Consider the following 23,079-nt stretch of genomic DNA (forward strand, 5'->3'; position numbering starts at 1 on the left):
TACATGCATTCAAGCTGTGTTTCATGCACACTCTCTCACTGACTCAGCCGTCAACAGTACGCCACTGTTTCACATGCCCATAGCAAAGAGTTACAGATCTTCAGCCGTCTCTTTGGCCCTCCTGGCCTTTTGCAAACTGTTCTCGCTTTAAATCTGCTTTCTGCAGCTTCTGCCACTTTAAATCTAAAGCTTGAAGCCTTTCTCTCTGCCTCCGCTCTTAACTTCACTTAAGAGGACCTTTTGCAGGTTCCTGTCCTTCCTTTAACTAGTAGGTCCTTCTTGCTTGGGACCTTCTCCTGTTCCACTCCCCTAGATTTTGGAGTCTTTTCTTTAGCTTGAGATTTTTTATTGTCCCTTTTGCTGCAGTCTCTCTCTGGCAGCTACTTTGAACCAATTTTAGCTTGGGACTGGATATCTGTCCCTTTTAGGTGGCTTCTGTTTAGCAGCTGTCTTCAAATTGACCTCAAAAGTGCTGTGTTTTAGTTTTTTTGTGTATCTCTGTGGGAGGGACCTGCCTCTCTGGACCCCTGTTGCTAGGCAACAACCCAGTTTCTCTACTTTTGTTTAGCTGCAACAGTTGTAAAACTCTCATTAGAAATGCAGGCACCTTTTAAAGTGAAACTAAAACTAAATTTGACCTTTTCTTAACACACAGACACAGAAATACAAATCAAACTTAAACATTAAAGCTAAAACTCATTCCTAACACCCACCCACAATATAACTTACTTAAACTATCTCTGTTTCCTAGCATTAGCTATGCTAAAATCTGGAATTAAACGCTAGTCTCAGTAATGGTGACCATGAGACTATCATCGATTGTCATAAAAACTCATCTGGTTCACTTATGTCCTTCAGAGAAGGAAATCTGCCGTCCTTACCCGGTCTGGCCTACACGTGACTCCAGACTCACAGCAATGTGCTTGACCCTTAACTGTCCCCTGAAATGCCTGAGCAAGCCACTCAGTTCAGGGGCAACTTGGGACGGGCAACAAATGCTGGCCTTGGCACTGACACCCATATCCTATGAAAGAATTTTTAAAAATCTGAACTTCAGTTGTGTCAGGAACTGAGAAACTTTCCGTAATTAATTAGTCTAGTTTCTATTCTGCTAACCTTCTTCTTTCCCAATCCCCTCAGATTATGACGATGGCTTTTCAATGAAGCACATCTCTGCGGCACGTTTCCAGAGAAACCACCGTTTGATTAGTGAGATTCTGAGCGAGAGCGTGGTCCCAGATGTCCGATCTGTGGTGACAACGGCACGAATGCAGGTTTTAAAACGGCAGGTGCAGTCACTGATGGTTCATCAGGTATGTAGTGAGTGCCGCAAAATGGGGTTCGTTTTATCTTTTGACTGCCAATTAATATGTTGATATCTTGCCTCACTCTGCACCTCCTGTCAACTTTTCTCATTTATAAATTCCTGTGTCTACTTTATAATGGAATTCGTCAATGAAAGTTTTTGTTCTTGTACTCTGCACTAAATCCCTTCCTTTTATTCTTGTATGTAGACCCTTTGTTCTAGACTGCAACTAATGGAAACCAGGCAGATTTAGTCTGGTAGAAGGTTAAAGTGTTAAAAACACAAATCCTGACTCAAACCCCTCCCCTCTCCTCCAACCCATCCATTTCTGGCTTTAGTGGAGATGGGACAGTAGGTGGGCAGTCAGTCTGCTCCAAGGAGGAGGTTGGCGCTTTAAATATGAGAGTGAGGTTGCAGGCCTCATTGTTATTCTCCATTTTGAATTTAACTGTGAAAGGCTGGGTTTCCCAAGCCTCAGGAAACCTGGCAGGTAAACCAAGGTGAGGGCTGTGGAATCCAGGAAGATAAGTGCCTTCTCACCTACAGCTGTATCCAGCATACGTGCCTGAGCAACCCCCAGTGATAGGCGGCAGCCCCCAGTGGTGGAGCACCCTCCTACCTTCCTAACCCACTCCACCATCACCGACTTCCTTCTGATCCCTTCGATCTTTCCCACAAGCCTTCAGGCTTCCCTTCTCCCTGGCCTGCGTTGAAATTTCACTGTGCAGGGGAACCCCAACTTGCGGGTTGTCTGTGCCTTTCATACCTCCTTATTCCCAGTGGGCCAGGTAAGTTTAAAATTCAGTAATTTTTTCCTATGTATTAGATGGAAACTTTGATTCTGGAAGGCTGCTGTTATTTTTGGAAGCCATACATCAGCATGAATCACTTCATTTTCATTTTTAAAAAATCTTTAAGCCAATATTCTATATCACTTCCTCTCCTGAAGTCACTCATTGGAGTACAGGAACCACAGGTAACAGCAGCACCTGAATACTCCAGTCGAGTGGCCATTCTGAATGTATATTCCTAAATAACATTGTCTAGACGATGAACTGGTTCAGGCATCTGAACTGAGCTTGTTTCCATTAGGAATCACATGCAGAATCTGTGGCTGAAACCTGTACCATTGCCCCACACCCCCATCAACCACAGTATCTCGCTAACCCAGTGGCTTGGAGGTCAATGTTGCACTCCAACCATCATCCTTACTTAGATCTATTAACTATGCGCAATCTGGGATGTTCCTGGCTTTGTATGATGCATCTAATGATTTATATGTACCAAGGGTCCCTCTTTTTCATGCATTTTCTTCTATTACAAATGTATAACTGAAATTGGTGACTTAATAGGTGTGTGGTTGTGAGCGATAGCCAGGTCAGTTTATTCTTAACCCTTCCCTGTTGAATAAACCGAGTCTCTACAGCCCCTAATAATTTCTGCAATTTTTTTAAACTCCTAAAACATACATTTCTATAGGAGTTTTTGTAATCTAAGGGCAACCCAAAGCACTTTACAGCCATAATAAGTACTTTTTAATGTGTAGTCACTATTGTAATTCAGGAAATGTGCAGCTAATTTATACACAGCAAACTCCCACAAACAGCAGAGTGATTATTTTATTTTAAAATGATGTCGTCTGAGGGATAAATGTTGGCCAGAACACTGGTGATAACTTCCCAGCTGTTCTTTGAAATACTGCCATGGGATCTTTTACGTCCATCTGAGAGAGTCGGGGGTTCGATTTAACATCTTGTCAGAGAGATGACACCCTCGACAATGCAGCACTCCCTTGGTACTGCATTGGAGCCTCAGTTTTTGTGTTCAAGTCCCTGGAGTGTGATCTGCACCCACAACAATGATAAACAGCATTAGTTAACTGAAGTATTTGTTATTTTTCCTAAGAGTGAGTTTTCAACAATGCAAAGCAAATCAGGAAAAATACAACTTTTAAATAAGTTTGGAGATGAGTCTTCATATTCCTAAATACTTTCTTCATTTTCAGTCACATAATTGAACATTTAGTTAGTCTCCAAATATAATCTTAAAATACGTTTTTCTTTAGCGGAAATTGGAAGCCGAGCTCCTTCAGATCGAGGAACGCCATCAAGACAAGAAAAGGAAATTTCTCGAAACTACAGAGTTGTTTAATAATGAGCTAAAGCGGGTAAGGATAAATTTGTTTTTGGGTTGGGTACCTATCCAATAACTAAAATGTTCTTTGCATAAACCTTAGATTTTCTGGTGATGTTAACTCCACTGCTCACCTGTCAGTGTTGAACTAGTGTAAATGTTGACAACTGGAAAACCAAGTTATGATTAGCCAAGGAAACCCTTTAGTATTTTGTGTATATTAGTTTACCTTATGCAAAGCTCATATACCCTGAGGTTTAATATTCTTCAGTGTTACATTCACTGAAGCAAACTTTGCACCTGAGCAAGTTGTTGCATGAACAAACTATCCCTACATGACCTATGTCACAGCTTGGTGTCCTGACTTAGCTAACCTTCGCTGGGTCACCAGTTAGGACACTGAATCGCCTTCAGGCTAGAAAAGGGAAAATTGATTGGTGCTCATGCACGTGACAGATGTTTGATAAAGACAGAGTCAGGCTGTGCCATGATGTCCTCAGTGGACTGATAACGTGCCGGTGTTCATTGGTTGGCGTTGGCACATGACTAGTAACCATTAGAGAAAGATATCAGAGGGCACCTCCACCCGCAAGGGATCAGTATCTCCAGGAGAGAAGAGAAGGTGGCAGATTAAAGATCCTAGAAGAATTGGAGAGATTGCTATTGGAGCCTATCCTGCTATATGTCCCAACACAACACTAACAATGTTGTGCCTGCTGTCTTGGCAATCTTTCATTTTAATTTTCTTTCGTTCTTTTCCCCTCAGGTACTTTAGTTTTCCTTTGTTGTTTTGTACCTTTGGTACTTCGTGAAAATCCGCAAGAAAATGGACTTTTATAATTCTCCCTTGCAAGAACATTGTGTTCAGATGCATCTGTCACTTTAGTTGGGTTTTTGCTCTTGGCTGGCAATGCTTCTGCCATTAGGATCAGGAGTTAGGCCACTTGCTTCCTCGAGCCTGAAGATTCTTTCTCATCCTGCTGAGTACTGAGGTATTGTCTTTGACCCTGACTTCTTTTGAGGCAGGTTGTGTCTGTCAAGTTACTGGGAAACTGCAAACCCATAACCTGCAAAATCAAGCATGTACTCCACACACGGCATAAAAAGACTTGTGCAGTTACGTGGAATCCTCCAATTCTGGTCCCTTGTGCATCCCTGATTTCCTTTGCCCTTCTACTGGCGGCTGTGTCTTGAGCCACATAAGGCCTAAGCTCTGGAATTTCCTCTCTAACCCACTTCAACCCTCTCTCCTTTTAAGTTGCTCCTTAAAACCAATCTACTTGGCCAAAACTATTGGTCATCTGTTGTAATATCTGTGTCTCGGTGTCGAATTTTGTCTGATAAAAGCATCTTCAGATGCTTTGCTATATTGAAGATATTATATAAATGCAAGTTGTTGTTGAAAATATTTGCTTATTTGGTGTTTTCTCAAAAACTGGATGATGTTGATATCTTTGGGTTTTCGCAGCTTTTTGTTTTCACCTCCCCTTGCTTTATTTAGTTGTGCAATTTGAAGGTGGAGGTTGACATGGAGAAAATTGCAGCTGAAATTGCTCAGGCTGAAGAGCAGGCCCGCAAGCGTCAGGAAGAGCGAGAAAAGGAGGCCGACCATGTAGAACAGCCCCAGAGTAATATACCCGAGGAACCCCCAAGCAGCAGTGAGGCTGATGAGTCCAAAGTGGAGGAGACCCCAATGGACACAGGTAACAGAATGAGCGGGCTGCAATGTTGCGTCAGTGTTTCTTTTTCTAAAATTCATTAAGACCTGGGCATCACTAGCAAGGCCGATGTTTATTGTCCATCCCTAGTCACCCTTGAGAAGACCATTTTGAACCACTGCAGGCTGTGTGGTGAGGGTTCTCCCATCATGCTGTTAAATGGGGAATTGCAGGATTTTGAACAAGCAAGGATGAAAGATCAGCCATATATGTCCAAGTTGAGTTGGTGTGGTAGTGTTCTCCATGAACCTGCTGCCCTTTCCTTCTAGCTGCTGGTGATGTGTTGACGAGGTCTGGGCATGTTGCTACAGTGCACTACAGTGCGTCCTGTAGATAGTACACGTTGCAGCCATGCTGCATTGCTGGGGAAGGGTGTGAATGTTTAAGGTGGTGTGTAGCTGATATCAAAACTGCTGTATTATAAGAATAATGTCAGTGGAACAGCTGTGAACTTTTTTTTAGCAGCCGTCTTGTATGGTTACTTGGAGCATTGAGTATTGAGCAGGCACTCTCCATTTATGTGCTTGATGGTATATAAATCAAGACTGTACTTTTTCTATCAGGGGACAGGAAAAATTGGGCACAGCCCAATTCAGAATGAAGAAGAGTCATATGGACTCGAAACGTTAACTCTGTCTTCCTCTCCACAGATGCTGTCAGACCTGCTGAGTTTTTCCAGCAATTTTTGTTCTTGTTTTGGATTTCCAGCATCCGCAGTATATTGCTTTTAAATCAGTAGTATGCTTTCTCCATAACCTGGCTGTACCTACCTTCCAATATCAGGGTCCAAAACTTTAACTTCAATAATTGCATGCATTGTTTCAGTTTTGCCTATGCTCTGTGGGCAGAATTTTCTGCCTGTTGGGCGGGCGGGCCCGACCCAATCTCCGGCGGGCGAGGAGCCGATCCCCGATGGAGAAGCGGGTCCCGCCGCCATTTTACGTGGGCGAGCCAATGAAGGCCCACCCAGCGTGATGTCCGCTGGGAAACACTATGCGCTCCCTGTGCGGGCGGGGGTGGGCGGGTTCCCCAAAAGCGAGAGCGCGCTCTTTCACGCATGCACACGAAAGTGCGCACATCTCCCTGTGGCTAAGCGCTGCCTCAGGGAGATCGCTGACAGCTTTAAAAACGTTAAAAATAGAAAAGAAAATCCTTAACATGTCCCCTTCATGTGACAATGTCACATGAGATGGGACATGTTCATAATTTACACTAAAACTTTATTAAAATTTTTAAACCCTGCATGAAACCTCATCCCGCCGCTGGATGAGGTTTCATGTTTTTTCTATTCCCCACTGGGGCTCCTGGCCTGCCCACCAACCTTCAGGTTGGATAGTCAGGTCCTTTTAATTGTTTCAATGATCCTGTGAATGGCCTCAATTGACCATTGACAGTTCAGCGGTGCCGCAGCTGATTTTGCTGCGGGCCCACCTTCCTGAAAAACTAAATGGGGTGGGATGATGTCGGGGGTTCCACCCGACAACATCCCGCGTCATTTTACGTGTCAGCGAGAGGGCCCCGCCCACCCCCGCTCGCTGACAGCAAAATTCAGCCCTATAAATTGCTTCATAGCATTCTGTTGCAGTTCTCTGTGTATAGTTTTTGCATTTTTCTCCCAAACATGCAGCCTTTTATTCCGTGTTAACATGTTATCCATTTTTATTTCTGTATATTACAGAAACAGGTGCACAAAAACTTTTTCTCTGACCTTTGGTCTATCGGGTGTGCTACATACGGATCATCTGATGCCCAGTTCCTAGTTGGAGACGGGGTTGGGATGGGATGGGATGGGGTGCTGATCACCGCCTCACTCCCAGTCTCTTTTTTTTTGCAAAAATATACTTTATTCATAAAATATCTTCACCCCAAACCATTTCAAAAACACCATTACAAGGGTACAATCCAGGTTAAACTTTTACAAAATGGTTCACCAGGTGCATCAGTACAAACAATATTACAATCATTTACAGCCTTTCATTTTGAACTGTACAGCCCGAGGGGCTCTAAACAGTTCCCAGTCTCGGTGCGCTGTGGCAGAAAGGTCTTAGACAGCGACCCTTCCCCATTGCGCCTTTGCGGCAGCTGCCCCAAGCTTTAGTGCGTCCCTCAGCACGTAGTCCTGGACTTTGGATTGTGCCAGTCCGCAACAATCGGTCGGGGACAACTCTTTGTGCTGGAAGACCAACAAGTTTCGGGCAGACCAAAGCGCGTCTTTCACCGAGTTGATGATCCTCCAGCTGCAGTTGATGTTTGTCTCGGTGTGTGTCCCTGGGAACAGCCCGTAGAGCACAGAGTCCTGTGTCACAGAACTGCTCGGGGTGAACCTCGACAGCAACCACTGCGTCTCTCTCCAGACTTTCTTTGCAAAGGCACAATCCACAAGGAGGTGAACAACGGTCTCTTCCCCACCACAGCCACCTCGAGGGCAACGTGCAGAGGGGGTGAGACTCCTGGCGTGTAGGAAGGATCTGACGGGGAGGGCCTTTCTCACCACCAGCCAAGCCACGTCTTGGTGTTTGTTGGAAAGTTCTGGCGATGAGGCATTCTGCCAAATGACTTTGACAATCTGCTCGGGGAACCATCCCACAGGGTCCACCCTCTCCTTTTCCCTCAGGGCCTCTAGGACGTTACGTGCTGACCACTGCCTGATGGACTTGTGGTCAAAGGTGTTTTTCTGCATAAATTTTTCCACGAGGGACAGGTGGTACGGCACGGTCCAACTACTTGGAGCGTTCCGCGGCAGCGTGGCCAGACCCATCCTTCGCAACACCGGGGACAGGTAGAACCTCAGCACAGTCTGTGCTATGTAGGTTGGCTGACTCCAGTTATTGGGTGTGGTTGTAGTTGCTTGATGGCATTTTGCATGCATCTGGAGACACCACTTTCAGGTGCAGCTATTTGCTTCTGGCAGTCTTGTTCTTCATGAAAAGGGTGATTTACTTGTTTGACTGTCTTGAATACCTATTGAAATGTATCTGAATACTTCAGTGATTATCTTGAATGTTGTTTTCACAGGTGTTATCTTTAATCTCTTCAGGCTGAAAGGAAATTCCACATTAACCACTAACCAACTAGTTTTCAAGCCTGAATCAGCACTTGTACTTTTCGATGTTTCGGGTGACCAGATTTTCAGAAGTCAAAACTGGGACACAATGAAAAGCCTTGGGTAGGCAGGGCTCTGTGCTGATTGGGTAGGCAGGGCTCTGTGCTGATTGGGTAGGCAGGGCTCTGTGCTGATTGGGTAGGCAGGGCTCTGTGCTGATTGGGTAGGCAGGGCTCTGTGCTGATTGGGTAGGCAGGGCTCTGTGCTGATTGGGTAGGCAGGGCTCTGTGCTGATTGGGTAGGCAGGGCTCTGTGCTGATTGGGTAGGCAGGGCTCTGTGCTGATTGGGTAGGCAGGGCTCTGTGCTGATTGGGTAGGCAGGGCTCTGTGCTGATTGGGTAGGCAGGGCTCTGTGCTGATTGGGTAGGCAGGGCTCTGTGCTGATTGGGTAGGCAGGGCTCTGTGCTGATTGGGTAGGCAGGGCTCTGTGCTGATTGGGTGACCAGTGGCAGGAGTCTAGGGAAGGGGCTGTTGAAGGTGGGAGGTCATGTGATGGAATATGTCCAGCCAGAGTTGGCAACCGTATTCCATAGATTGTTCAAAAGGCATCATTAGCAGTGGAGCCGTTGGCACCAAAAAGATAGTGATGACTCCCTTGGAGATGCCAAGGCAGCAATAGGGGGAGTGGGGTGGTGGTGGGGTGTGCGAATACAGCTCAAGTGCATACAATGCGATCTGAAGAGTGTTTACGGGAAGAAGGATGAAATTTCACAGATCCCCCCCCCGCCCCCAAGTTGAGTTTATATTTGGTGATAAAGGGAAAAGTGAAAGCCGGGACATTTGAACTATTTTTAGGAAATTGTCAGGACGTAATGAAAAACTGGGACTGGACTGGCGGAACCGGAATGTCTAGTCACCCTGTCAATGTTGTAATTTTATAAATCGAGCATCAAGTTAGATTAATTTTGTAGCAAAGAACCACCATCAACACAATCAGCCAAATGCCTTCTTTCAGTCCTGTAAACTCTTATGGAAAGATCACAGGTGGTCACAGTGGCCAGAAGTGCTTGAAATAGAAATATGAACAGGACGGAGCAGAAATAAATAGGGACAACATCAAAGGAACAAATCAAAGAGGAAGGAAATTGTGACTGGCATGACTTTAAATTGGTATAGTCCACTTGGCGTTATGAAAGCTGATATCCCCTTTGCTCTCTCTGACAATGATACCTGCCAATATCCTTTTAGCGAGTCAATCTTTGTGATAAATTTCGATTGTCCCACTTTCTCATTGCAATCCTCCAGCCATGGTATGGAATATGAATCCGCTTTTGTCACTGCATTCACCTTTCGAACAGTCTTTGTGTTCCACCCGGTTTCGGTACCAGTACAACAGACGAACTCCAGTTACTGCAACTAGACTCAATGATATCATTTTGAAGCATGAAATCAATTTCTTTTTCTACTTGTGATAACTTTGCAGGATTTAATCTATAAGGCTGTTGCCTCACTGAAGATATTTCTATACACACATCATGTAAAGCTAAATGTGTCTTTTCCAACTTATTTCCACAAATAGGTTTGTGTGACTGCAATAACTTTTCCAAATCACTTTGACCCTTGCTTGGAAGGTAACTCAATATTTCATTTAAATTTTCAAGCACCCCCCTCATTATCCAATTTGATTGGAGGAAAATCAATTTCAGAACCTGCACTTCTACCTCTTTCTCATCATCCACCATCGCTAACACCTCTTTTTGTTCCCCTTCCCTGTCAAAAGTACTTTTTAAGCCTATTTACATGACACACCCTCTGCTTCTTTTTTCTACCTGGAGTATTTATTAAATAATTTACTTCACTCAATTTCTTTTCAATCCTGTAAGGCCCACTAAATCTTGCATTGAATGAATCCCCTAGCACTGGTAACAAAACTAACACTTTCTCTCCAGAAACAAAGCTGCGAATTTTAGTCGTCTTAACTGCTTTCACTTTCATCACTTGCTGTGATATGAAATTTGACCCCTGATCTGATTGTATTTCTTTAGGTAAACCATATTTTGTAAAAAATTTAATTAACTCCTCCACAATCTTTTTAGTTGTAATATTTCTTAAAGGTATCGCTTCAGGAAACCTAGTAGAGACATCCATTATTGTTAATAAATACTGATTTCCACTTTTAGTCTTAGGGAGGGGTCTTACACAATCGATCATGACCCTGGTAAAAGGTTCTTCAAATGCTGGTATTGGAATTAAATGCGCCGGCTTAATCACTGCTTGTGCTTTTCCTGTTACTTGACATATATGACAGGTTCTACAGAATTTGACCACATCCCTATGTAATTCTGGCCAAATAAAATGCCTCTGTATCTTTTTCCTGTGTTTTCCTAATTCCTAAATGTCCCCCCCATTGGAATTTCATGAGCAATCCTCAGAATCTCATTTCTATAACCTAATGGGATAACAATCTGATGCACCTCCCTCCAGCTTTCATTTGCTGAGACATAATCCGATTGCCATTTTCTCATTAATATATCCCCTCGAAGATAATATACTGTAATGCATTTTGCTTTGGTTTCTGAATAAGCTTTCTGATATAACTGTTTTAATTGCAAATCATTTTTCTGTAACTCCACTAACCTCTTTGAGTTAAACACTTCAACTGAACTGTTCTGCATTCCTTCCTCCCGAACAATGTTATCAAATATAATGCCAGCTAATTGGATTTCGACACCTTCTTCTTGCCTGTGTACTGCCTGCTTATCTTGTTTATTTTGTTCTTCCCGATGGGCCTTTGTCTTATAACAAGATCAATCAGGAAACAATCCAGAATGTTCCTTCTGTAGCATTTCTGTTGAAAATACTTCTACAGGCTGCTCAACTACATAGGCATCACCCACATTTGCGATCCAGTTATATCATTAACCAGAATAAATTAAACCCCTGCAACAGGCAATTTTCCCACCACTCCAACTATAACTTCACCATTCTTCCACTTGCCCTTTAAATTTACCTTCCACAACAGAATAGATTTAGCATCTCCGTAAACCCCACTTATTATTACCTTCTCCTGCAACACTCCCTCTTAACAACAAATATCAGTATCCCACAATATTAAAGATTGATTAGCTCCTGTGTCTCTTAATTTTTTACCATCTTTACACACTCCACCCTGTACACATGGAAAGACTTTCCCTTCTTTAAACGTCTCTGCCACCTGCTCCTCAGAATTCTTTTGAGTAAACTGTGAACATTTTCTCACTTCTTTACCTTTCACTGATTCTCCCTGTTTTACCTGTACACAAACCATTAATTTCTCCTGTGCCTGAATCTCAGGACCCGCAGTACTTTTACTTCCAGAGCTTTTCTGTACCCTAATAATTCCTACAGATTTTTCCTGCAACCTCCAACACACTGACTTTGTGTGCCCCACTTTATTACAATGAACGCACCTCAATTTTCGAATGCCACTTCTGCTTTCAACATCTTGCTTTTTGTTCTGAGAAAAAACTTCCTGGGGACTTCCAGCTACTCCTCCTCTTCCCTGACCATCTGCCTTCCTTTCACCTTCCCACTTTTTATCCTTTTCTAATTTGAAAGGGTGACTGAAAAAATGAACTGACTCATAATCATCAGCTATCTCTGCTGCTTGTCTTACAGAATCAACTTTCTGTTCCTCCACATGAGTTATCACTACTGAAGGGATTGAATCTTTAAATTCTTCCAAAAGCATGACTTTCCTAAGAGCTGCATATGTTGTCTCTATTTTTAACGCCTGTATCCACCCGTTTGTTTTATTCTTTCAAACTCAGTATAAGTTTGCTTAGGCTGTGTTCTCATATTCCTAAATTTCTGCCTGTATCCTTCAGGAATCAACTTGTATGCACTCAAAATAGGTTTTTTAACCAAATCATAATTCACTGACATTTCTTCTGAAAGCGAAGCATATACCTCAAGCCCCCTACCTAATAACTTAGACTGTAATAATAACGTCCAGTTTTCCTGTGGCCATTTCATCTGTTTTGCTAGCTTCTCGAATGAAGTAAAAAATGCTTCAATATCTGTTTCCTCAAACATTGGAAGAGCTTGTACAAATTTAAACATATCCCCACTGTATTCTAATCTGGAGACAAAGCCTTCCTCACCTACTGACATCTCTTTTCTAACAGCCAACATTTACAGTTGGAATTCTCTTTCTCTCTCTCTCTCTCTCTCTCTCTCTTTCCTCCCCCATCTTCGCAATTTCTAATTCCTTTTTAAAAGCCATTTCTCTGTCCTTTATTTCTAATTCAAGCTTTTTCATTTGCAACTGAAGTCTCACTACCTCCAGCTGTGACTCACCAGTGTCAGGTTTCACTTCCAACTGTAGATGCTGTGCTATATTTTTAACTATATCAAATTTCCTAGCCCCCGCAGGTAACTTCAGTTGTAACTTATCTGCCAATTCTGTTAACTTTTAATTTTGGTTATTCTCTCCAACCCAACCAGAGTTATCTCTTCTACACCCAGACAAGTCTTAGCATTTGCCAAAACCATCTTGCAGTCTCACCACTTCTAAAATACCTCACCAACTCCTGAATTCAAAGTGCCTCTCGTACTCGTAAGCTTTACGATCCACCAATTCCTAATCAATCGAGAAATTAGAAATATAATTTATCCCGGATGAGCCCCCAATTGTTATGACCGATGCAGTGGGTAAAGTGGAGGTATTTAAAAATCCCAGAGGGAAACTTTAAGCAACTGTCATAACCAATAATTTTAAGTCTTATTTTTGAGATGCGAGTCTAAACTCGGGAATCAGGCCACTAGTTCTCGAGGTTTTACATTAAACTAAATGAAACATTTTATTAATTTACACAGGTTAAAATATATGTACACATGGTTACAAATTCCTACTATCATAACTTTTAACAAATTCCCAAACTAATCTCCATTAAGGCAACAGCAACCCATAGACTTAACCAAACATCAGGCAAAGCATTTTCACCTTACGAATTCAAAATGAGGTTCCTTTCACTATGGAGACAGTTGAAGCTGCCTCTTGATCTTACATTGCCTCTGTCCGCACACCCGAAAGCTGCTGAAGTTATACCTACCACCACTGATTGAATTCAAATTCACATTGTCCCACCAGCCTCTTTGAACTTTATCTTTTAACAATGAAACCCCTTTCATTGTACCAATTTTATCAGTAATATAAACATATTGCTTGGTAGCTGCTACAAAGGCTTCAAGTTTTCACCCCACTCCTTGAATGCTCTATTTAAAAAAAATGCAAATGCATGCTATCTCTCTGCTTACATCTCAAACTAGTACATCAAAGCACCCAGACTAGCTGGCTTTAATCCAATTAAGACACGTCCGCAAACTAAACCTTTATTTTAAAAGAAAAATATTTTCCAAAATATTAAGTACATCAGTAGCTTCATGACAGGCACATTGCCAGAAACATTGGATGAGCCCATTCTTGTATACTGCCCACACTGAGCTTTCCTGTTTATTATGGGGGTGGAAGAGGAAATGCCTCTGTTCCAGCATTTAATTTGCTGTCCTGCAGATGGAATCTGTTTGCGTTATACTGTATACTTGTGCTTCAGGCTCTTGAATAAATCACACCTTTTTAGTAATGGCAAAATTGGTTGAACTGCGCAAAGTGCAGGTGGGATTGAGCTCTCCAGCTGAGTGAATTGGTTTGCGTGCTCATGTAGGTTGTTGCTTCATGCTGACCATCAGAGGCTTCATAAAGAAACTTGATTATTTACATACTCCTGGGCACTTTTAATGGGTTATAGAAATTCCCTTGTGGAATGGGGACAAAAGGCCACAGTGGCAGCAAGTCACTGGTTGATTTTCTAAGGATGGTGTATGCAATAGATTTGGTGTCCCAAGTTAGTAGTTTAGAATTGAGTAGGGAAGAAGTTAAAGGTTATTTTGTCCTCTTCATGTTTGACTACCTCACAGCCAGGTGCATGATGACTGAACTGGGTTGGTGCTGTATTGGTTTTTATAAAGGATTTATGGAACTCATCATTTCCAGTGGCACTCCCCAACCTGTCTGTCTCCAGTCGGGCTGGAGTTACGGTGAGGCAAACACTGACAGCCCTTGGCTGACTTTTCTAATTAGCCATTCTTCAGTGCATCTAAGTTTATGAAATGGAGGAAAAATCAGCTGAGGGAATTTTCTTGTTGACTTCGGCAAAAGATTGGCATAAACCCAGGGAAGAAGGCAGTGTACACCACCTGTCCTCTGCTGAAGTCGTGGGCAATTAGGAGAGACCCCACAAAATTTCTAAGCCCTGGCCTCTAACCGCTTTTCTGTTGGAAAGTATATAATTGTGGATAATGGCAACTTTGTTGAGTACTAGAGTTCTTGCCACCAGGACGCCATGAAATCTCCCCAGCTTTGTTTTGAATAAAGCTACAGACTTTTTTTGCATCCACCTGAGCAGATTCTATGACAGGGGCTAAAGACAGCGGCTTTAGGCTTCCCTGTGCTTAACTGGAGGAAATTATGGCTAAAACCTGTATCTTTATTTACAGATGAGCCACGCAATGATGAAACTCCAGAAACCCAACAGAGCAGCGAAGAGAGCACAGCAACTCCAGAAGACAAAGAAGGGTGTCAGGACACGACAGACAGCAGCGTGGAGCAAGGAGCAAGCGAGAGCACCTCTGGTACAGAAAGTAACAGTGCATTGGCTGAGGAACCCATGCCAGAGCCTACGCCAGAAAACGAAGACAAGAAAGAATGATTTCAACAAACACAAACTTTTCATTCCAGTTAGTTGTACTACTCGATTAATATCGTACTCGTTTTTTATTCTACCTGTTTATAAGTTAGAAGGATTTTCTTTTTACACATTTGTAGAGATGCCAGCATAATGGACTCCTTCAACACAACCTACAGCCCCATGGCCAGTTTGAGATTCAGTGCTACAAAGTGGAGGTGAATGAATTTTAAAGGGGTGGAAGAAAAGATTCGGAAATTTAAAGGTACTGTATGCTGTACTTAAACCAGCCTGTTTGTCTCTGGTCCCTGTTAAGGGATATTTATTTTCATCATTAAATAAACATGGCTTAATGCCTGAATCACAAGGTCAAAGTGCAAAGGTTGCAGTTGTCAGTTTTGAGATTTATTTCCCTCTCTGATTTCCTGTGTACTTAATTTCCATGGATTTTAACTGATGTGTTGAAGAATGAACATTGCTTCCCAAAGCTGAAAATGTTTTTGGTGAGGCCGGCTGCCCTACCCACTGTTTACAAGCGCTTCCTGGACCTTAAGAAAAGTTTACTACTTCGTCACATGATCTTTTTCTCACTTGCATACAGTTGGTGTATATCTTCCTAGAATTGATACTGTGGCAATTGGGACCCTGATAAGACTGCAATTGTTGCATGTGTTTGATTAATGCCCATTTTTTTCATTGCAGTTTACAGTGTAAAAGTGTAGTCATACAATGCCCTGTAATGAATTAATGTGGCCACAGAGTTGATATTTTACTGGAATAGAGCTGCAGGCTCCTGCCTCCCCAGCAGCTGATAGGCAAAACAGTTTATATCCACAGAGCTGTCAAATGCTGTAGTTCTGTGTTGGGTGAAATTGTTTTGTGAAGGGAGCATTTCCTTTTAAAGACCAGTTGGGCCTCTGTAGTTGAAGTTGTGTTGTGCCTCGGAAAGATGGGATGTGCAAGCAGGGATGACGGTGCAGGTCACTTCCCGGTGCGATTGGCATCACTATCGTGTCTTCTGCTGTAGTATGCTGAGTTACCTATTTTTAAAAAAATTTCCCTGCCACAATAAAGGAGAAGCTTAATGTAAAGGCTGTTGTGCGTGCTTTGTGATCCTGTGCTAGTCACTGTTTTATTGTGCAGAGTACAGAAACTGCGCTGGTTGAATCTCAGCCAACTAGGGAAAAGGAACAGCAAAGTTGCATTTATATGGCATTTTTCACATCCTCAGCACATCCCAAAGAATACCACAGCCTATTAACTTCTTCTGACATGGAGTCATTGGTGCTTTGTAGGCAAATGCAGCAGCTGTTCTTTAGCATGTAAGAACCCACGGTATGAGATAATTGACCAGTAAATCTGACTTGATGATGACTAAGCTATAAATGTTGGTCAGGACAGTAGGAATAATGTCATGGGATTTGTGCATTCACCTGAGGAAGCAGATTGGGGAGGTGGGGGGCTGGGTTTAACCTTTCATCTGAAAAATAGCACCTCCAATAGCGAAACACTCCTTCAATAATACTCAAGTGTCAGCCTGGATTATGTGCTGAAGTTCTGGAGTAGAACGTTAGCCCATAGCCCATGGCCCTCTTACCCTGTGTATTCCATTGAGCCAAGCTCCCACTATTAATGAGCAACTGTCTTGAAGACATAGCTTTTATTTTTTTATCTTAGATCTTGGTGACTTCATACATTAGTTTTCACATATACGTTGATGGCACCCAGTTCCACCTCACCATCACCTCTCCCAACTCTTCCACTGCTATTGAATTATCAGACTGGTTATGTGACTTCCAGTACTGGATAAGTAGAAATTTCCTCCAGTTAAATATTGGGAAGACTGAAGCCATTGTTTTCGGTTCCTGCTCCAAACTCTGTTCCCTAGGCACTGATTCTATCCCTCTCAACAGTCTGAGATTAAACCAGTCTGTTCGCAACCTTGGCGTCACATTTGATCTTGAGATGAGCTTCCGACCTCGTATTCATGCCATTGCTAAGTTTGCCTATTTCCATCTCTAAGACCACCCAACTTGGACCCTGTCTCAACTCATCTGCTGCTGAAACCCTCATCCATGCCATTGCACTCCTGGCTGGTCTCCCACATTCTGCCCTCTGGAAACTTGAGGTCATCCAAAACTTTGCTGCCGATGTCTTAACTTGCTCGCTGACTTACATGAGCTCCTGGTCAAGCAATGTCTTGACTTTAAAATTTTCATCCGTGCTTTCAAACCTTCTGTGCTCTGTAATCTCCACCAGCCCCACAACCCTCTGAGATATCTGCACTCCTATATTCCTGATCTCTTGTGCTCTCCCAATTATAACTATTCCAGCAGTGCCTTCAGTTGCCTAGGCCCCAATTCCCTCCCTACACCTCTCCACCTGTCTACTTCAACTTTCCTCCTTTTAAGACACTCCTTAAAAACCTTCCTCTTTGACCAAGTTTTTGGTCATCTGACATATCTCCTTATGTGGCTCGGTGTCATACTTTGTTTTATAATGCTCCTCAGAAGCATCTTGAGATGTTTTCACAGAATCACACAATGCAGAAGAGGCCCTTTGGCCCATCGAGTCTGCACCGACACGTGAGAAACACCTGACCTACCTACCTAATCCCATTTACCAGCACTTGGCCCATAGCCTTGAATGTTATGACGTGCCAAGTGCTCATCCAGGTACTTTTTAAAGGATGTGAGGCAACCCGCCTCCACCACCCTCCCAGGCAGTGCATTCCAGACCATCACCACCCTCTGGGTAAAAAAGTTCTTCCTCACATCCCCCCTAAACCTCCTGCCTCTCACCTTGAACTTATGTCCCCTTGTGAGTGACTCTTCAACTAAGGGGAACAGCTGCTCCCTATCCACCCTGTGCATGCCCCTCATAATCCTGTACACCTCGATCAGGTCGCCCCCCAGTCTTCTCTGCTCCAACGAAAACAACCCAAGTCTATCAACCTCTCTTCATAACTTAAATGTTCATCCCAGGCAACATCCTGGTGAATCTCCTCTGCACCCCCCCCCAGTGCAATCACATCCTTCCTATAATGAGGCGACCAGAACTGCACATAGTACTCCAGCTGTGGCCTCACCAAGGTTCTATACAACTCCAACATGATCTCCCTACTTTTGTACTCTATGCCTCGATTGATAAAGACGTGTCCCATTTGCCTTTTTCACCACCCCACTAACATGTCCCTCTGCCATCAGAGATCTATGGACACACACGCCAATGTCCCTTTGTTCCTCAGAACTTCCTAGTGTCATGCCGTTCATTGAATACTTCCTTGTCAAATTACTCCTTCCAAAGTGTATCACCTCACACTTTTCAGGGTTAAATTCCATCTGCCACTTATCTGCCCATTTGACCATCCAGTCTATATTTTCCTGTAGCCCAAGACACTCAACCTCACTGTTAACCACCCAGCCAATCTTTGTGTCATCCACAAACTTACTAATCCTACCCCCCCACACAGTCATCTATGTCATTTATATAAATGACAAATAATAGGGGACTGAGCACAGATCTCTGGATCACGCCACTGGACACTGGCTTCCAGTCACTAAAGCATCCTTCTGTCATCACCCTCTGTCTTCTACAACTAAGCCAATTTTGAATCCACCTTATCAAATTACCCTATATCCCATGTGCATTTGCCTTCTTTATAAGTCTCCTATGTGGGACCTTGTCAAAGGCTTTGCTGAAATCCATATAAACTACATCAACTGCACTACCCTCATCTACACACCTGGTCACCTCCTCAAAAAATTCAATCCAATTTGTAGTACCTCCCTCTGACAAAGCCATGCTGACTATCCCTGATCAAACTTTGCCTCTCAAAGTGGAGATAGATACTCTCCTTCAGAACTTTCTCCAATAGTTTGCCGACCACTGACGTGAGACTCACTGGCCTGTAGTTCCTTGGCTTATCTCTACAACCCTTCTTAAATTAGCTGTTCTCCAGTCCTCTAGCACCTCCCCAGTGGCCAGAGAGGAATTAAAAATTTGGGTCAGAGCCCCTGCAATCTCCTCCCTTGCCTCCCTCAGCAGTCTGGGACACAAATCATCTGGACCTGGAGATTTGTCCACTTTTAAGCCTGCCAACACCTCCAATACCTTGTCACTCCTTATATCAATTTGCTCAAGAACCTCACAGTCTCTCCCCGAGTTCGATACCTTCATCCTCATTCTCTTGGGTGAAGACGGATGTGAAGTATTCATTCAAGGTTATTACCTTAAAGGCATTATAAAAATATGTTTTTGTAGTTTGAGCTTCAAGAATACAATTTAATCTGAAGAGCTTAGTTGGTGTCCTTTCGCATTTCTATAAGTGCTGTCTATGGTTTAAAAAGCATTCCAAAGGCTATAAAGCACTTTGGGATGTCTTGATCTTGAGGTCATAAAAGGTATTGTATAAATGTGAGCTTTCTTTTTAGATTCGGATACATGTCACAGATAAATGCTAGTAGCTGCTCATCAAATTTTTCTCTCTCCCTGAATTTCAAGTCTGAATCTAGCTGTAGCTTTGATTATTTCAATCATTGACCAAGCATGTGTATGTATGTTAGCTAGCTATTGCTGACCTACACGTCTGACAGAATTCCCAGTAATAATGATAAGGAGCCCATCACTTGTGGAAGAAGTACATTCAAAGTACAGGAGCTTGTCTTTACACAGCATTGGAAGAAGAACCAAGGTTTTCCACCCACGGTGGTTGACAGGGCCCTCAACCGTGTCCGGCCCATCTCCCGCGCATCCGCCCTCACACCTTCCTCTCCCTCCCAGAACCATGATAGGGTCCCCCTTGTTCTCGCTTATCACCCCACTAGCCTCCGCATTCAAAGGATCATCCTCTGCCATTTCCGCCAACTCCAGCATGATGCCACCACCAAACACATCTTCCCTTCACCCCCCCTGGCGGCATTCCGCAGGGATTGTTCCCTCCGGGACACCCTGGTCCACCCCTCCATCACCCCCTACACCTCAACCCCCTCCCGCGGCACCTTCCCATGCAACCGCAGAAGGTGCAACACCTGCCCCTTTACTTCCCCTCTCCTCACCATCCAAGGGCCCAAACACTCCTTTCAAGTGAAGCAGCATTTCACTTGCACTTCCCTCAATTTAGTCTACTGCATTCGCTGCTCCCAATGCGGTTTCCTCTACATTGGAGAGACCAAACGCAGACTGGGTGACCGTTTTGCGGAACACCTTCGGTCTGCCTGCAAGCATGACCCAGACCTCCCTGTCGCTTGCCATTTCAACACTCCACCCTGCTCTCATGCCTACATGTCCATCCTTGGCCTGCTGCAATGTTCCAGTGAAGCTCAACGCAAACTGGAGGAACAGCACCTCATCTTCTGACTAGGCACTTTACAGCCTTCCGGATTGAATATTGAGTTCAACGATTTTAGATCATGAACTCTCTCCTCCATCCCCACCCCCTTTCCGATCCCCCTTTTTTCCAATAATTTATATAGATTTTTCTTTTCCCACCTATTTCCATTATTTTTAAATGTATTTCCATCCATTGTTTTATCTCTGCCTTTTAGCCTATTTCAATCCCTCCCCCCCCCCCCACCCACTAGGGCTATCTGTACCTTGCTTGTCCTGCTTTCTACCCTTAATGTCACCTATTAGCACATTCCTTAGATAATATCACCACCTTCAACACCTCTTTGTCCTTTTGTCTATGACATCTTTTGGCAATCTCCACCTTTCACTGGCCCTCTATCCAACTCTACTTGTTCCCCCCCCCACCCCCTTAAACCAGCTTATATTTCACCTCTTTTCTATTTTTCCTTAGTTCTGTTGAAGAGTCATATGGATTCGAAACGATAACTGTGTTCCTCTCCGCAGATGCTGTCAGACCTGCTGAGTTTTTTCAGGTATTTTTATTTTTGTATTGCAAGAAGACTTCTAGCTGCTTCACAAAATGGAGGGAAAGCATGCATTGGACCCCAAGTGTGGGGAAAAGGGAGAAAATGAAGAGACCAGAATGAGGAACAGAAAGAGAGAGGTGATGAGGAGGAGGAAATTGGATAATCAATTCTAGAGGACAGGAGCATAGTGACTGGACAACTCACTGCCATGGGAAAAAACAAGGGCATTCATCTGGAGGAAACTGACTAACTGTGACCTTGATATGAAACAGGCAATGCGAGAAAGTAACAGTAAAACTTAAGAGAATGAAAGAGTTGTTAAAGTATGTTCAAGAAAATCAATTTTTTGTCCAAATCTTCTATCCAAGCCAAAATATTTGATGTAGATGAGAAAGCATTATTGAGCTTGCTGCCACATCAGCCATTCAGACCAGAAAACCTTTTTGCAGTTTCAGAATACAGGGCAGTCTCTAACAGGATTGAACAGGGCAATCAGGCATATGCAGGGATGATTTTTGTTTGTCCGCTGTGACCTGTAACTGCATCCCCATTACTACCACCACCACCACCTCCCAATTCCACCCCCCCCGCCCCCCCCCGCCCCCAAAGATAAATTTTGGAAGGTTCAGATCGAAGTCAGCAGTGGCTCCATAAAGTTTGGACAGTGACAGGAATATGGCTTCTACAGCTTAAGTTTTCTTATTCTTTGGAGACTGACATTTGGCTGGATTTTCTAAGTTGGGTGACTTTTCTCACTTTTTGCAATTCATTTCCTTGGTGATAATATTGACTAATGTGAAGCTGAGCGCTACAAAAAGTTGTAGATTCAATGCCCTGTCTCTGCTAAATTTTCTGAAATAACAGTGGAGCTCTTACAATTGGATTTGGTTTCTGGCCAGTCAAGAGAAATTAACTGCTGAGTTTGTTGTCCTTGGTCACTATCACGCGACCTCTGTTGGAATATTCATATTTGTGCAGCATCAGACTTGGGTATAGTGTCCGCCACTGTTGATTAGGCCGAGGCATTTAATGGGCTGACACCACCCATGGAAGCATATCCCAGCAAAGGAGGATTTCTCATCAGTATCAGCCCCCACAGTGTTATCAGGTGACAAAAGAACTGAAAGGTTATTGCTTAAATTCTGTCTCCCCCCCGCCAACCTCTCCAGGCTTTTCATTCTGGTGACTGAAGATCAAACGAGAAACATTCAACACACAAAAATGTAGTGTCTAAAGATCTTTTGACTTTTGGATGCACCCAGAAGGTTGCAGAGCAAAATAAAGACACAGATTGCTGGAAAAATTCAGCAAGTTTGACAGCATCTCTGGAGAGAGAAACAATTAACATTTTGAGTCCGTGTGACTCCTCTTCTGGACAGAAGTGCGTGTTCCCAAGAAGAGTCATATTGGACTTGAAATGTTAACTCCGTTTCTATCTCCAGAGATGCTGCCAGACCTGCTGAGTTTTTCCAGCACTTTCTATTTTTATTTCAGATTCCCAGCATCTGCAGTATTTTGCTTTTATTTTAGGTTGCAGAACAAGCCCTGACTTTACAAATGTTGAAAACAATGTGGATTCATGAGGGTTTATAGGGTATCAATTCTAAGGTCTGTTCCTGAAGTGGTGCATCTGACTACTGCAAAATAGATAACAAAAGCTCAGCAGGACTGACAGCATCTGTGGAGAGAAAGACACAGAGTTAACGTTTCGAGTCCAGATAACTCTTCTACAGAACTGTTCTGAAGAGTAAATGTTAACTCTGTCTTTCTCTGCACAGATGCTGTCAGACCTGCTGAGTATTTCCAGCAATTTTTGTTTTTGTTTCAGATTTCCAGCATCCGCAGTATTTTGCTTTTATCGACAAAATAGATGAGTTATTTATTGATGAAAAAAGACATGTCGAAGCTTTTAGTCTTGTACTCATCAGGGCACTTCGCAATTACATTCTTCATGGCAATACCTCTACCAGAGTCTACTTGCCAATCAATCAGCCCCCTCAAACAGTGTAAATTGTTGATTTTCCCTTATATTTAAGAATGTGTCCTGGTGAGTGCAAGACGAAAACCTTTGACATGTCTCTTTTTTTCAGCAATACTAAAGTTCAACACTACCAAACGACTAAAAATATGGTGGCTGGTCACCAAAATTCTATGGGTTGTTTCATGATTGCTTTAGGTTTCAAGGTTCATATTCAGTCACAATTAGAAACTCCAAACTCTTTTGTAATTTCCTTCTGACTCAGTTTGAGATTTGTGTACTCTCCACAGGGCCCCAACA

The 23,079-nt window shown here is 43.2% G+C and overlaps 2 protein-coding genes across 3 annotated transcripts in view; both read left to right on the forward strand.

The window, feature by feature from the left end:
* Positions 1-15,299, forward strand: part of smarce1 (SWI/SNF related BAF chromatin remodeling complex subunit E1) — a 52,717-nt gene extending 37,418 nt beyond the window's left edge. For both annotated transcript variants that reach the window (XM_078529502.1, XM_078529501.1), the window contains exons 9-12: positions 1,141-1,313; positions 3,372-3,473; positions 4,941-5,142; positions 14,738-15,299. In XM_078529502.1, coding sequence (XP_078385628.1) covers positions 1,141-1,313; positions 3,372-3,473; positions 4,941-5,142; positions 14,738-14,949 — 689 coding nt within the window. In that variant the 3' untranslated portion in view covers positions 14,950-15,299. The remainder of the gene's footprint in view (positions 1-1,140; positions 1,314-3,371; positions 3,474-4,940; positions 5,143-14,737) is intronic.
* LOC144667908 (keratin, type I cytoskeletal 19-like) overlaps positions 1-23,079 on the forward strand; it is a 189,891-nt gene that overhangs the window by 115,454 nt on the left and 51,358 nt on the right. The gene's annotated exons all lie outside the window — the stretch shown is intronic.

The sequence above is a fragment of the Cetorhinus maximus genome, chromosome 25 (assembly GCF_964194155.1).
Source record: "Cetorhinus maximus chromosome 25, sCetMax3.hap1.1, whole genome shotgun sequence".
In the NCBI taxonomy this organism is placed as follows: domain Eukaryota; kingdom Metazoa; phylum Chordata; class Chondrichthyes; order Lamniformes; family Cetorhinidae; genus Cetorhinus; species Cetorhinus maximus.